Raw genomic sequence first — 17116 nt, 5'->3', positions numbered from 1 at the left:
CACTGCAAAGCAGTAAGGAGGAAATATCCTTTTTGGATATTAAGATAAATCTCAATCAGGGCTCTATTGTGACTGAGAATTTTCAAAAAACCACTGCAACTAATAGTCTGCTTCTTGCCACAAGCCACCATCCCAACCATCTCAAGAAGGGGATACCTAAGGGGCAGTTCCTGAGACTACGTCGGAACTGCTCCACTAAAACCAAATACTATGAGCATGCCATAGAGATGCACAAACGGTTTTTAGACAGGGGGTACTCCAAAAGAGTAGTAAACAGAGCTCTTAATGAAGCAGCTCACTCGAACCGAGATCAACTTTTAATGCCCAAACGAAAGGCTGTACAAGGTACAATCAGATTGATTGCAGATTATAACTGTCATTGGACAGCTCTGAGAATGATACTGGAAAAGAACTGGCATATTCTAACGAGCGATGAAGGGGTATCTAGGGAGGTAGGAGATCACCCCAACATCACTGCCAGAAGGGCACCTAATCTCAGAGACAAATTTGTGAGAAGCCAGTATGTGTCAATCAAAAAACAAACAGATTGGCTTACTACACATAGATCCACAGGAAATCATCCATGTGGAAGATGTGTGGCTTGCAAATACATGGTGAAAACCAAAATATTTTCAACTCACACAGGCAAAATATAGAAGTTGAAACACCACATTACATGCAGTACTGAAGGTGTTATTTACCTCCTCTCCTGCAGTTGCCCACGTTTCTACGTGGGTAAAACCAGGAGAGCCATAAAAGACAGGATAACTGAGCATAGGGATGACATAAAATATAAAAATCCCAAAAGTAATGTGGCTAAACACTTTGAAGAAGTTCATGCCTGTAATCCTGACTCTCTCTCATTCATTGGTATTGACAGAGGTATTACCAATAGAGGGGGTGATAACGACAAAGTCCTCCTCCAGAAAGAATGTAGGTGGATTACGATCCTACAAACTCAGATACCCAATGGGTTAAATGATAGAATAGACATGGCCTGCTTCCTATAAAGAATGGTTATTGTCATAACCCTATCCTTATTTCTCTATTTCAGACATGTATATATCGTATAATGATGTAAAATTACTATCTACAATAGTGAGAACTATAATTCTACACCTAATTAAAATTTCTTATTACCAGTAACGAGGCTAATTAATCTTTTGAGTATTTTAAATTTAGGGCTGTTTTCGCCATAGGTATCCTTAAGCTTGTAATTTTTGTAACTTTATTTTCAGTACACAAATGACCAAAATATGACCTAACTTGTGTATATACATCTACCTCTCGATTAGGGCTTACTAGCCCGGTTTGACATGTTTGTATTTCAACTATCTAACACAGAAAGTTTGTTTTTAATTTATCCTCTTCTAGTATGATTAGACCATAGAATCCTTGAATAGGGGCGTGAAACTTAGTAAGCTTAAAAGGGAGATGAGATGCTCCCAACGTCATCACGCCCTGACGAAGCCCGACACACCCAGCGGGTGAAACGCGCGTCGGCATTGGACAAGCCGACACGGTACATGTGGTCAGTGTGAACGCCACTGAACGGATACACAGCAAGCATACGCATTCGAAGAAGTCTGGATGTTTTTGGGAAACCATTAAAGACTATACATTATGCATCAGCTTGAGGACAATACAGGAGACAGGTCGTATGTTGTCATATTTTTGGCCTGATCAATATGCAAATTTATGTTCGATCTGGACATTGTTACCCTGCAGAGAGGGTTGAACCAGAAGTCACTAAGTACATAAGAGATTGCTAACTTTAACCTTCGCTCAAAGCATACTAACATTATGCATAACTGATTTGCAATTCCTCACTTTGCATTATGCTTGTCATCCTTCTATGACTTTTTCCATCTTATGCATATATGATCTAATGCCAAGGACCTCTACAGTGACTCACAAAACACGCTACTACCTGCTTATTACTAATCCCTGCTGAGCAAACTCTACCTTTGCTTTTTTTGCTTTTGCTTGCTTATCTACAGACAGATGTACATATTTTGAGGCACATTATCATTAACTATTTAGATCCCATTACTATTCCTGCCCGGCATTAGGCCTTATCTAATAAGGTGCCGTACACAGCAGGGTGTAGTAGTTTGATAATTGTTCCCCATTAATATATTTCAGCAATACTATGTATGTACATTACTATGCTTATGCTCGAATCTGTACTATTCATATCTGTACAATACCTTGAGGTACATAGTCAGAAACGACTTAGATCCCATTTCTATATCTGCTCGGCAGTTTGCCTTATATTCTAAAGGTGCCGTTTGCAGTAGGGTGTAGCAGTCTGACTATTGTCTCCCAAGTAACACATCTCACTAACACTGTAGTGAGTGCGTAGAGATATTCATGCCTGTCATAATATAGCCATTACGTTTTCTGCTATTGTATCCTGTTCATGCATAAACACTCACCCCTGACCGGTCAGGTTTGCTTATTATTTTTATGTTTTTGATATATACATTACTTGGTCACTTGTGAATTTACCTATTGCTAAAATGTTTCTAAGACAACTTAATCTTGGAAATTTCAGTGCCAGAGATTGATCTCTCTTATAGCCATTTCAGCTGTAACTTTGGATACACCTTACTAAATATTTTTTTTGAGCTAAATAAACCTTTTTTTGACAAAAAGAGTGCTGAATTCCCTGTCTTTCATCCTGGTATTCAATTTTTCCAGGATTTTTTTATTTCTTGCTAATTCATGTAATTATATATATATATACACATACATACACACACACACACATACAATATAGCCCATTACAGTCAAACACCTTGTCATATACCATATAACTGTGAAACCACACTTTTTTTTTTTAGATATTTGTATAAATCATTTTTATCAGAAAGTGTTTAAATGAGAGTAACTAATTTAATATGTATTTATGTTGTGTTTAGCGCATTTTTTTAAGCATTACCCTTTACGCAAGCTTTTCAGTCGCACTAATCCAACAAGCGTAAAATGTGATTGCACTCTCATGTTCACCTTCAACTTGTGATATGAGCTCTCTTTCCGTCTCGCACAAAACCTGGATATTGTTCACTTACAAATGTTAGTGCGCCCCACTTGTAATCTAGCCCAATGTGTACAGTCTATAATAAAGGTCATCAAAATATGTATTTTGTCTTCTTACCTTTAATTCTTTTGTGATCATTGTTTTCGGGATTCTGTACTTTTCTTTTTCCAAGCTGAGAAATCGGTGCAGTGATGGCGGCATTACTTGTATCTGCCTTGGTGCCTTTCAATTCTGCAACTTTCTTAAAAACATACCAAAAAAACATGAAATACTGTCTGGTGCCATAAATAACAAGAGACTCTAGAATATTGGCTGCAAATTTGTTTTCTTATGAAGCAGGAAGAGATGCAAATGGACTGCTAAATTATGAATTAGTATATTAAATCACAATGGTCAGGTTAAGTGTTTTTTTTTTGTGTGTTATATCAGGGATAGCCATGGGTCCAATGGGCCCCTTTATACTAGTTTTTGCAGCCCCAGTACAAAGCAGAACTAAAAATGTGCTTTAGGGCCTTTTGGTGAGTGGGTAAACAAGTTGGCCACAACTCAAAACAACCCTCTGGAGAGGACAACAGCAGAGGGTACTCTGCAACCTTACCTAAGTCAGATCATGAGCCATTGGAACTTTTAAGGAATTATATTATTATTTGTGTGTTTAATAGCCATAAATATATATATGCAGCCCTTAAACGGACACTGAACCCAAATTTTTTTCTTTCGTGATTTGGACAGAGCATGCAATTTTAAGCAACTTTCTAGTTTACTCCTATTATCAATTTTTCTTTGTTCTCTTGCAATCTTTATTTGAAATAGAAGGCACCTAAGCTAAGGAGCCAGATAATTTTTGGTTCAGACCTGGACAGCACTTGTTTATTGGTGGGTGAATTTATCCAACAATTAGCAAGAACAACCCAGGTTGTTCACCAAAAATGGGCCAGCTTCTAAACTAACATTCTTGCTTTTCAAATAAAGATACCAAGAGAATGAATAAAATTTGATAATAGGAGTAAATTAGAAAGTTGCTTAAAATTGCATGCTCTATCTGAATCATGAAAGAAAAAATTTGCGTTCAGTGTTCCTTTAAAGTTTCTAAGATATTGATCTGTTGCCTACCCATGTGTTACAAAGTTGGCCAACATTGCTGCAGTTTCCTTCCTGATCATGAGTTTCTCCTCCACCATATTTAAAGTGGTTGTTTTCGCACCCTTTTTCGCCTCAGCTTATTAAGTGACACTTTCTCTAACAATTAAAGAGAGAGTAAACACTTTGTAATCATTAGACATTTGTGTTGCTATAGATTAACATACAAGCCACATCTTAATGTTTTTAAAACACATTAAGATCATTTTCTTACAATTATTTATCAATATCCAAACAGCACCCACCATTTGCCTTATTTGGAAGAGCCAATCTGGGCTTTAGTCTGCAGACAGCAAGGCTGGCCACGGTCATAATGTTAGTATAGAATTAATTATTTTGCAGTTATCAGTTAAAGCATGGGAATTCGAAAATCTTTTTTTTTTCATGATTCAGGTACAGGATACAATTTTAAAGGACAATAAACCTCAGAAAGTGTACTTATAAAAAGAATGTGCACGCGATAATGGAAGTTTATAGAAGTAGAAAAGAATATAAAAGTTATTTTAAAAATGCATGCTTTATCTGAATCATGAAACTTTATTGTTACTTTAGTAGCCCTTTAATGTTTTAAACCATTCTACATTTATTTAAACACATGAACATAGTAGTTGCATTACCTGACAGTACTATCTATAGAAAATGCACATACAAATACTGAATCCTCACCTCTTTATGCTGTTTTCCAAGGATGTGCGCCTGCCACAATAACTCACTTTTAATATATGCGTTACACACAACACAGGACAACTGCCCAAGGCTGTTGTATGTATATATAATGTAGTCAAGGAATATTGCATGTAAAAATAACAGATTAGTAATTCCTCTCATTTTATATAACTTTTATGAAAGGAACCATAAATAAATAATAATAAATTAAAAAAAATAACACTGACTATCATTATAAGCACTAACAAAACTGCATAGTACTAATATACTTAAACAATGAGATGTTTAAATGGGTGGCAGGAATACTGTCCAACACTGTTGGCCTTTAATGTCTGGTACATCCCAGCACTCTTTGAATACGATGTTCAGACTGTACCTTCTTATTAAAAAAAAGTTTTTTTCCAATATATATTATCTACAAAATAACCCATTTATACATATTCAATAATGAGGGCTGCAACATATCCAGCAATCTAAAAAAAAGAAAATAAATCACTGACCAAGACCACAATTTCTGGTTTAGGTATATTTTTTTTTTAATTACTTTACACATTTCTGCACCCAAACCCCTCCTATCTGGCTCCTAAAATGTATAACTGCCTCCTGAAAGTCCTAGCTACCTTTTTGGCAATTCTGCATAAAAAACCCCACAATGCCCTAAAAAGTAACCAACGTCTGCAGTTTCCATGGTATGTTCATATTCATATATATAAGATACATAAGTCAATGAAGTTAATTAATGCTTTTACTACTATCTGGGAGCGACCATATCCAACAGTGAAAGAAGAGACTTGACATTGCTGTCCGCACCAGTTATAACTATACATTTGCCTTCGCTTTTTGACAGTAAAGGATATTTCGCTAGTGGAGATTCTATTCTCTTCTTGACTGCAGTCTCTCGCTGCTTAGCTTTCATCAGCCGCCTTAGCTCTTCTTGCTGCACCAGCTTCTTTTTCCCAGATGCTGCCATGTTGCCAAAATCTATGCCCTAACTTCCTTCACAACGTCACTTCCGCCATCACTACAGAAATGCCAATAGGATTTTACGTTGATTTCCAAACGAGTTCTTTTTTTTTTTTTTTTTTCAATAAAATGTATTGAGAAAAGAAAAAAAACTTTATTGAGAGAAAAAAAAAAACAACGACACTTGTTCTGTCAAAATAAACAGGCGCGGCGCCATGAGCATGTGGTTAGCTATTAGAAAAGTGTTTATTATGTATAGTGGCCTGTCAAAATTAGCGAACTGCGTACAACCAATGTCAGTGGACATATTGATTAATTTGATACTGCCAAAATCTGATTTTTCTGTGTTTGAAGGGAGAGAGTATAATAACATATCCGACGGTGTGCAGGGCGGGGAATATAAAGATTCTAAAGCTCGCTATACCCGTATAGAACAGCAGAGAGCGCCTGCCCCCTACAGTTAACGTTGTTCGAGGAGTAATTGTTACATATGTTCCAACAACACAGATCACATATTTTCCCTCAAATAACAAGAGTGATTTTACACTTTTGACTGCTAGTAACACACAAAGTATCAGTGATACTACTGTCATTGGCTAACACACAGATGAATGATTTAACACCTATGCGTCTGTAGGGCAGCAGTATCTGACACCTCAGATCAGATACAAGGTCTCAGCAGGCTCATTTAAAAAAAAAAAGTTTTATGGGGTCTTTTAACATAACATAAACATGAAAGTTACACATTTATTAAGGATGTTGTCAATTATCCAGTCTATTTTCTTGAGTATTCATGAGTTTTGTTTTTTTGTCAATGTTTAAGTTGTTAGGAATTAGGTTTTATACATTACCAATTAAAGGGACATAATACTCATATGCTAAATCACTTGAAACTGATGCAGTATAACTGTAAAAAGCTGACTGGAAAATATCACCTGAGCATCTCTATGTAAAAAAGGAAGATATTTTACCTCACAATCTCCTCAGCTCAGCAGAGTAAGTTCTATGTAAAAAGTTATACTCAGCTGCTCCCAGCTGCAGGTAAAAAAAATAAAAAAAATGAAGAAATGAACAGCAGCCAATCAGCATCAGCAGTGCTGAGGTCATGAACTCTTACTGTGATCTCATGAGATTTGACTTAACTCTCATGAGATTTCATAGTAAGCTTCCTTTACCTGATTGGTGAAATAATATGAGAGTGCACGATGCTAGTCCCTTCAGATGTCCCAGGACAAACACACTCATATGCTGCTTAGAAATCCTTTACAATGGGATGTGGCTACTGAGGAACTTTTGAGGTAAAATATCTTTCTTTTTTACATAGAGATGTTCAGGTGATATTTTCTAATCAGCTTTTTACAGCTATGCTGCATCACTTTCAAGTGTTTAAACATTTGGGTATTATGGCCCTTTAAGTATTTACAGCAGATATTTTTGCAGTGTGTACATTTTCATTGAATTTATCACAAGGAATACAAGCGGTATAGGTGTAGTGTTTTGTGTGGGTGATAGGTTAGTGTTGGATTTGAGTATTAATTTATGGGTGTAAATCCTGTTTGATTATTTATTTGTATTATTATTATTAGGTATTTATAAAGCACCAGCAGATTACACAGCACTATACAAGTAATACACATTACAGGGATGCCTTACATACACAAACAAACAAACAAGTACAGTAGGGTACAATACAGTTGTAGGAGCAATACTTGAGATATACAAAAGGAGATGAATCAATGCCCTGCCCTTGAGCACAATAAGTAGTAGTTCACTTTAAATATAAAGTGTCCTACAGGTAGAGAGGTTCTCAAGCTTACAATCTAAAGGAGAGGGAATGGACACAAAAGGTGAGGGAGAAGGGAAATATGTCTGATATAAGGCAGGGTAAACTGAGAGTGAGTGAAGCGTGTGGTGAGAGAGCAAATGAGGGCTGGAAAACAGAATATGGTAAGGTCTCGGTACAGAGCAGAGATAGGCAAGGTGTCCGTGACTAGCCCTTGCAGTGGCCGCCACAACCTTTATATCTTTTCTTTCTGATTAAATAATAGGAATAAAAAAAATATGTAGTGTGAATAAAGTTAGTGGCTTGTAAAGAGACTGCTAGCGATATTGGGTGATAAGTTATGGAATAAATAAAGCCTGGGTGAAATACTGGATGTGTGTCTGCATCTGTATAATAACACCCAGCTCTATACAAAGACACAGTAGTGACACTGGCACATGTGTATAGCCAGACAAGGACTGTTTATAGGGTCAGTGGTATCTGCATCAGTATAATAACACCCAGCACTATATAATGACACAGTAGTGACACTGGCACATGGGTATAACCAGAGGAGGGCTGGTTATAGGATTAGTGGTGTCTGCATCAGTATAATAACACCCAGCACTATATAATGACCCAGTAGTGACACTGGCACATGGGTATAGCTAGAGGAGGGCTGGTTATAGGATCAGTGGTATCTGCATCAGTATAATAACACCCGGCACTATATAATGACACAGTAGTGACACTGGCACATGGGTATAGCCAGAGGAGGGCTGGTTATAGGATTAGTGGTGTCTGCATCAGTATAATAACACCCAGCTCTATACAAAGACACAGTAGTGACACTGGCACATGCGTATAGCCAGACAAGGACTGTTTATAGGGTCAGTGGTATCTGCATCAGTATAATAACACCCAGTACTATATAATGACCCAGTAGTGACAATGGCACATGGGTATAGCCAGAGGAGGGCTGGTTATAGGATTAGTGGTGTCTGCATCAGTATAATAACACCCAGCACTATATAATGACCCAGTAGTGACACTGGCACATGGGTATAGCCAGAGGAGGGCTGGTTATAGGGTCAGGGGTATCTGCATCAGTATAATAACACCAATCACTATACAAAGACACAATAGTGACACTGGCTCATGGGTATAGCCAGAGGAGGGCTGGTTATAGGATCAGTGCTATCTGCATCAGTATAATAACATCAAGCTCTATAAAATAATGTTTTAATTTCAAATGTACCTTGGTGTCCTTCACTAAGGTTTGTACTTTGGAAAATGTCTGCCACAGTCTTTGTCTGTGCCTATCCCTGGTATAGAGGCTGTGTGAAGTAGTGTCTCTAACCTGGTTCATTAATGACAGCTGTAACTAATTGCTGTTAGGAGGTGTTTATATATAAAGGAAAACACCAGGGTGGGTTAGTGATATGTTGTTTCCACATTGTTAGTTTTAGTTTGTGGGTGTCTATTGTGCCTGATTGGAGGTGATGGTACCTCTCTAGATGTATTAAATTATCTACTTGATCTTCCCTATCTTTTTCTTTGAGGACAACGTCAGATTTCCAGTGTTTTGGGATTAAGGATTTCGCACTGTTTAACATCAGTATCAATAATGCTTTGGCCGTGCTATTGTTGAGTTTGGGTAGTGACAGATTTAGGAGGATCCGCTGGTCGTTCGTAACTTGTTTCCCTATTATGTCTAACATTTGTTTAAGTATATTTGTCCAGAATGTGTCTAGTTTGCTGCAGTGCCCCCATATGTGTGTTGGATTTCCTATTTCTCCACATCCCCTCCAACACCTATCGCTAGCTGTTTTGTACATCATACATAGCCTATTGGGGGTAGGGTACCATCTTGTGAGATATCTATAATTTGTTTCCAACACCCTTGTGGAGATTGAGGATTCTTTAGTGATTGTGAAGGCCATCTTCCATTCTCTGGGTGTAATGTTGGTTCCCAGTTCTTTGTTCCATGAGTTAGTATATGTAGGTAGTCTTTGCGTGTCCCGACCCTAGTCAGTAATTGTTTGTATAATATAGAGATTGCATGCCTGGGAGAGGTTTCTCGGAGGCAAAGGTTTTCAAATGGTGTAAGTGTTCTGAGCAGATACTGTTTGTGGGGATGTGTGTCTATGTAGTGACAACTTTGCGTATAGGAGTACCAGTTTGGGAAAATGTTGGGATGAATCTCCTGAATGTCAGCTAGAGGCCTGTGTAATTTGTATTTAAGAAATATTGATATTATTCTGTCCTTTATGTGGCAGTTTGAGTCTGTTTGTGTGTCTCTGTGGTTCCAAGGTAACGTTGGGTTGTTGCAGATTGGGGTAATTGGTGAAAGGATGGTAGAAATGTTAGTGGAAGTACTGATTAATTTGTCCCATGTCGCAAAAAATACTGTTAGTAAGGGGTATTTTTGTATTTTTATGAACCTATATTTAGAAGGTGTCCATGCAGCTATAACTGCATTACTCAGCCCATTATGCGTTTGTCAATTTGGACCCATTGTTTATTATTGTTGTTAGTGCACCAATCTAGTAGTCTATGTAGAGTTATGGCCACTTTGTATGTATGAACATTTGGTACTCCCAGTCCCCCTCTGTCTTTGGGTAGGTACATTGTCTGTTTGGCAATTCTGAGTCTGGTGCCCTGCCAAATGTATTACTCAATGAGTGATTGGATCTTAATGAGATATTGTAGTGGAAGGGGTATAGGTGTGGTTTGTAACATATATAACAGTCTCAGTAATATGTTCATTTTTACTACGTTTATTCTACCTATCCATGATATAGACTTATTCTTCCAGCTAGATAGGTCTGTCATTAGGGTTTTTTCCAATTCTTTATAATTGGCTTGGAATATAGTTGGAATGTCTGGGGCTAGGTGAATTCCTAGGTATTTTAGTTTTACTTTTTGTCTTTTTAGTGGGCAATTTGAGATAAGTTGGTTTAATAGTTGCTCTTTGTAGGTAATATTTAACATTTCGGATTTTGAGAGGTTTAAAGAAAATTGGAAATTTCTCCAAAGTCTGTGAATATTTTTAGTTTCTTTGGTTATGATGTTTCTATTTCAGTAAGTATGAGTAGAACGTCGTCTGCATAGAGTGCTAGTTTATGTTCCATTTTGCCAATTTGTGTGCACTTTATCAGTGTGTTATTTCTGATGGTTTAAAAAAAAAAAAAAAAAAAAAAGCATAATTCTGCTGTGTAGGATCCCCCCTTAGCCCTCACCCTCCCTGATCCCCCCCCCCCCCCAAACAGCTCTCTAACTCTCCCCCTCTACATTATTGGGCGCCATCTTGGGTACTGGCGGCTGTCTGCCAGTACCCAGTTTGAAATAAAATGTGGGTTTTTTTTGTTTGTTTTTTATATTTTATTCACAATATTTTAATGTTTTCTGTAGTGTAGCTGCCCCCACTCAAGATCCAACCCCCACCCTCTCCCAGAACCCTTAATTGAAAATTTCCCCCCTCCCCAGTCCTCTCTCCCACCTTGCTGTAGATACTTATTGTGCCATAGTGTAGGGTTCCCACACGCGATCCCGCCCCCCCCTCCAGCACTTCCTCCACCAATGGCCGGCTGCCCACTCTCTCTACATCGGACTGCTAGAAAACGTTAATGCAGGATGCCTCAGTATCGAGGCATCACTGCAATAACATGAAAGTGGGGTAGTCCTTAGTCGTTAACTGCATTTTTTTGCAGGACGTACCCCATGCGTCGTTGGTCATTAAGGGGTTAAGGACCAGGGCTATTTTTACATTTTTGCAGTGTTTGTGTTTAGCTGTAATTTTCCTCTTACTCATTTACTGTACCCACACAAATTATATACTGTTTTTCTCGCCATTAAATGGATTTTCTAAAGATACCATTATTTTCATCGTATCTTATAATTTACTATAATTTTTTAAAAAAAAAAACACACTTTTTCTAACCCAAAATCTGCTACATATCTACAACCACCAAAAAACCACCCATGCTAAATAGTTTCTAAATTTTGTCCTGATTTTAGAAATACACAATGTTTACATGTTCCTTGCTTTTTTTTGCAAGTTATAGGGCAATAAATACAAGTAGCACTTTGCTATTTCCAAACCATTTTTTTTTTTCTTCAAAATTAGCGATAGTTACATAGTAACACTGATATCTGTCAGGAATCCCTGAATATCCCTTGACATGTGTGTATATATATATATATATATATATATATATATATATATATATATATATATATATATATTAGAAGACAACCCAAAGTATTGATCTAGGCCCATTTTGGTATATTTCATGCCACCATTTCACAGCCAAATGCGATTTTCACTAACTTTTTCACAAACTTTAGGTTTCTCACTGAAATTATTTACAAACAGCTTGTGCAATTAGGGCACAATGGTTGTAAATGCTTATTTGGGATCCCCTTTGTTGAGAAATAGCAGACATTTATAGGTTTGGCATTACTTTTTGGTAATTAGAAGGCTGCTAAATGCCACTGCGCACAACACTTGTATTATGCCCAGCAGTGAAAGGGTTAATTGGGGAGCTTGTAGGGTTAATTTTAGCTTAAGCGTAGTGTAGTAGACAACCCAGAGTATTGATCTAGGCCCATTTTGGTATATTTATAAAAATAAGAGAGAGATAGGGATAGCGGTATTATTTGGCATATTTAAGGTAAGAGTCTAGATAGCATATGTTATTGTGCTAGAGGACGCGATACACATAAAATATAACTTTTATTGATATAACATATTTAAAATGTGAGATCACAGAGTTAAAATTATTAGTGGCAAACACACAAAAATACCCTAACAATTGTGTATTTCGTAGAGATTATGACAAATATGGGGGGCAACAGAAAAGGAAAAAAATACTGACTAATTTCAGGACAATCTCTTTGTAGTCTCTATATCATGTATATTTGAGTTGTTAGAGTTTATTTTATGAGTCTAGAACTGCAAAGCAACATATATATCTTTATCAAATATGGAATATCCATTAATTAGAGAAAGTGGATCTAAATAGATCTAGTAAGCTCCCTTAAATGTCATTATATGACCAACAATTAAAATACAATTGAATAGGACAAGTGTGAGCGCCTGTGTATACAGTGGATGGCAAAGAACCATCTGACCATACAGGGAACAAAAGTGTTTAAACCGTGTGTTTGAGGGAAACACACTAACATAACGTTAGGTAATAACTAGCTTCTCTTTATACCCGTGGGAACAGAAAACCCATTATCAATTACATAAGGTATAAATATAGTCAGAGCATATAACACATATCTGAGGAGCGTGCGGTTTAATTAGCATGGTGGAAATACGGGTGTAAAAAACATCCCAGGTCAGGAGCAGGGTATACTAAATACTACCGCTATATTGAAATGTATCAACTACCACTTACTGCCCATCGCCACCTCTAATAGCCATCTTATTAACCACCCCAGATATAGTAAAGGTATTGCTCTAAGGTATATCTATTATGCCAATTAAGGCCAACATTTATCAAAGGTATGATGTGGAGAAGCAGTGCGAACGCCTGACGCGCGTTTCGCCTACTGCTTTGTCAAAGGCGCCGATCGCCCTCGTCAGTGCTCATTTATAGAACTGCCAGCCAATCCGGGAGGAGGGTGTCCAGACCATATGACGGGCGCCGCCAATCAGAATGCTGTGTCTTCTGGACTTCCTGAATGTCTATTGCGTCTTGTCAGAAGGGGGTGTGATGGCATCAGCCAATCACTTGTTAAAATTTTCATGAATGAGATACGTTATGATAGAAATTTGAACTCTTAATCTCTAGATGCAGATTTTCAGTACGTTACGTTGATGTAACAATGACATTACATGTGAGGCCGTTTATGACATCGTACTATACGATTTTATTGGTACATATACATAAATAGAAAGATGCTGGTTTTATTCATTATCTGAATTTATGCTTATGTGTGTACTCCTCATAATGTTTTTTTTGGGGGAAACTATAGATGAAATAATGCTGTTCTTTGTGATTACATATCGAAAATACACATTTCCTAAAATGATCAAGATTATAATGTGTCCTAATACTGACACTAACATTTTTGAATACTTTCTGTAACTACAATTTGAGAAGTATATAGGTTATTATCAATGGGAGTTGTTTACAGATATATACTATGATGCTGAAAATGTATGTTTTATACCAATATCCTCTCACAGGCACAGTGGCATATATATACTTTCAAATTTACAGAAATAGACCACTTCTATGTTTCCACCTCTTATTCCAAGTTTAACCCTTTGTAGGATTCAGCACTTTAAATCTGCTTTCCCACCATGTTGGTTAAAAAAATGTTTTGCCACTGATGTGATTTTTCTCTCTTTCTCGAGATCACTCTTAGCATTCTGAATGTTCCCCAGGTGTTCTCCTAACCTGGTTCTCAGTTCTCTTGTGGACATACCCACATACTTTTTGCCACATGTGCATTCAATGCAATATATGATGTTTTTAGTACGACAGTTGTATATTTCATTCATATATCTGATTCCTTTTGGGAAAATTTCTATCTGTTTTACTGTACATATGATGGGACAGAATTTGCATGTACCGCATGGGTATGTACCCTTGAGATTATCCTTTCTCTTATTTACATGATTCACGAAATGACTTTTTACAATTCTGTCTCTTTTGTTTGGTGCTCTTGTCCAGCTAATAGATACCCTGTCTCCCACTTGTTTTGCTAAATCCTCATCGGTATATAGTATATGAAGATGTTGGTTCAGAATATCGGCAATCTCTTTGTGAGCTTCGTTGTAAGTGCCAATGAATCTCACCTTTTTATTGCTGCTGTCAGTTGCTTTAGGTACCAGGAGTTCTGCTCTACAGATGTGCAATGATCTGTGGTAAGGTTTTTTTAAGAACAGAGTTAGGGTAACCCCTCTCTTTCAATCTTAATTTAAGATTTTTAGCTTGTTCTTTAAAATTCTCTGTTTCTGAGCAATTCCGTCGTAGGCGTAGAAATTCTCCAAAAAGAATAGCTTTTTTAGTTGGTTCATGGTGGGCACTTTCAAATCTTAGAATAGAGTTAGTTGCAGATTATCCTTTCTGTGTAAGTCGGTTTTGATTTTACCGAACATATCTCTGGAGATACTAAGATCCAGGAATGTTACCTTCTCATGATTGATTTCATAGGTTAATTTCAAATTAAAATCATTCAGATTCAGTTCACTTATGAACATTTTGAAAGTATTTACATCTCCCCTCCACAGGATAAAGATATCATCGATATACCTCATCCACAACAAGATGTGCTCCATATTTTCTGACATTTTTTCTCAAAAAACAGTTTCCCATTCCCACCATCCTAGATACAAATTAGTGTATGTGGGGGCACAGGCTGTCCCCATGGCAGTGCCTTGTATCTGGAGATAGAACTTATCGTTGAACACAAAATAGTTGTGGCTGAGGACGAACCTGAGCAGGAGTATTATGAACATATTCTTCTATGTAAAATCTGATGCTTCCATTTTTAGGAAGTATTCGACTGCAAAACAGCCCCATTTGTGGTCATTTGATGTATACAGTGACTCTACATCGCATGTGGCGAGAAAGGTACTGTCGTCCAGAACTATAACTTAAATTTTTCGTAGTACATCCATAGTGTCTCTGACATAGGAGGGTAGTGTTAAGACAATATCCCTCAGTCTACAATCTATGTACCTGGATGCTTGTTCACATAGACTGTCTATGCCAGAGACAATTGGTCCTCCCGGAGGTGTCGTTCTGTTTTTATGGATCTTTGGAAGGAGGTATAGTGTTGCTGTTTTAGATTTGTTAACAATCAGGTACTTATATTCTTTATTTGTGATTGTTTCCTCTGATTTAGCTCTTTCTATTATGGTTTTATATTTCAATAGAAAGTCTATAGTAGGGTCCCCAAAAAGTGGTTTGTAACATTTCTGATCACCAAGTTCCTTAGTTCCCAGGTGCGTCTGGATTCCAGTGACAGTCAGTTTAGTTCTTTTAGCATGTCACAATGGTGGGTCCTGTAGTTACATTGTAGCACAAAGCGGCAGAACGAATTATACAGTGTATTAAGTTTATTAAGGTGAGTTTGCGGTGCAGGTGCATATAATACATCTCCATAATCCATGATTGGCATCTGCATTTGCTGTAAATCTTTTCCTTTACTGTGGGGCTGAGGCAGGATTTGTTTCTGTATAGGGCACCTAGTTTTGGAAAGAGTTTAGAAGCAAGTTTTTCTATGTGGAGGCCAAAAGATAGATTGGGGTCTAACAACATACCCAAGTATTAGAAAGAGTGGACTGCGGTCAGTGTGCCATTTGATTTTGTTTGAATGCGTAGATGGGACTTTTGTAGTTTGCATAATTTAGATACCGTTCCAAAGATCATTGTGACAGATTTGTCAGTGTTTAGGAAGAGTTTGTTTTTTGAGATCCACTTTTCTACCTCTGTGAACTGGTCTTGGAGCACTGCCTCAAGCTGCGGCAGATCGGGTTTGTTTGCATAGATTACCGTGTTGTCTGCGTACATGTGTACAGTTGAGTATTTGCAGACATTTGGCAGATCATTTATAAATAATGTGAATAGTAGGGGGCCGAGAATGGAACCTTGGGGAACACCACACGTGACTGGGAGAGGGAGTCACTGTCAGAAATGGAGACATACTGTGATCGATCCGATACATATGATCGAAACCAGGTTAGCGGACGATCACCAATACCTGAGTTTTTTAGTTTGAGCAGTAGTATGTTGTGGTCTACTGTGTCAAAGGCCTTTGCAAAATCAAGAAAAATAGCTCCAGTTAGGTCTCCTTGTTCCATGCCAGTTTGGTTGTCGTTGCAAACTTTTAGGAGGGCAGTTGTAGTGGAGTGATTCAGGCGAAAACCCGATTGAACAGGGGTCATATAGCTAGATTGTTGGTAATACTCACATAGTTGCGTATGGACGCATTTTTCTAAGATTTTTGACAATACTGGGAGCAATGATATTGGGCGATAGCTAGTAACCATGGTTAACTCACCACTTTTATGGATAGGCACTAGTCTTGCAGGCTTCCAAACTTTGGGTATGTATCCAGACACCAAGGATTCGTTAATTAGACTTGTGACAGGTTTAGCAATTGCTGACGCGCTAAGCTTCAACAGCATTGCTGGTATTTGATCAGGTCCAGACTGGTTTTTAATTTTAAGATTATTAAGGTGTTTCTTAACGACATTGATGGGTACAGGTCTAAAATTTAACTTATCTATATTTGGTCTTTGTAGATTTAGTGGGGCCTGATCCACATATAATCTTTAGAAATGTGTATAGTAAGTTTAAAGTACTAACAAGTGACATTATATGAATGTCTTTGCAAATCCTAAAATGGAGGATTTATATAACCTTGTTTTAGTATATTTTAGCAATTATAAAATGGAGGATTCATATAATTCAATAATAGTATGTCTAGAACTTGTACAGATATGTATTCAAGGTCATACTGCTGATGCTACAAAAGATAGATAAGAATGATGTCACCTGATAAGACACATTATA

The 17116-nt window shown here is 37.4% G+C and overlaps 2 protein-coding genes across 2 annotated transcripts in view; one reads left to right on the top strand and one right to left on the bottom strand.

Moving 5' to 3' along the window:
• ZNF830 (zinc finger protein 830) overlaps positions 1-5836 on the bottom strand; it is a 126529-nt gene extending 120693 nt beyond the window's left edge. The window contains exons 1-3 of the mRNA XM_053714594.1: positions 5707-5836; positions 4850-4949; positions 3161-3284 (exon numbers count right to left, since the gene is read on the bottom strand). Of these exons, the coding sequence (XP_053570569.1) occupies positions 3161-3284; positions 4850-4949; positions 5707-5819 (337 nt within the window). The 5' untranslated portion in view covers positions 5820-5836. The remainder of the gene's footprint in view (positions 1-3160; positions 3285-4849; positions 4950-5706) is intronic.
• Positions 5837-7037: 1201 nt separating this feature from the next.
• Positions 7038-17116, top strand: part of LOC128660657 (ropporin-1-like protein) — a 230393-nt gene continuing 220314 nt past the window's right edge. Inside the window, exon 1 of the mRNA XM_053714591.1 lies at positions 7038-7110. The gene's annotated coding sequence lies outside the window, so the exon portion shown is untranslated. The remainder of the gene's footprint in view (positions 7111-17116) is intronic.

The sequence above is a fragment of the Bombina bombina genome, chromosome 5 (assembly GCF_027579735.1).
Source record: "Bombina bombina isolate aBomBom1 chromosome 5, aBomBom1.pri, whole genome shotgun sequence".
In the NCBI taxonomy this organism is placed as follows: Eukaryota; Metazoa; Chordata; class Amphibia; order Anura; family Bombinatoridae; genus Bombina; species Bombina bombina.
Note: the sequence above shows the minus strand (reverse complement) of the source record. Positions and strands in the feature narration are given on the sequence as shown.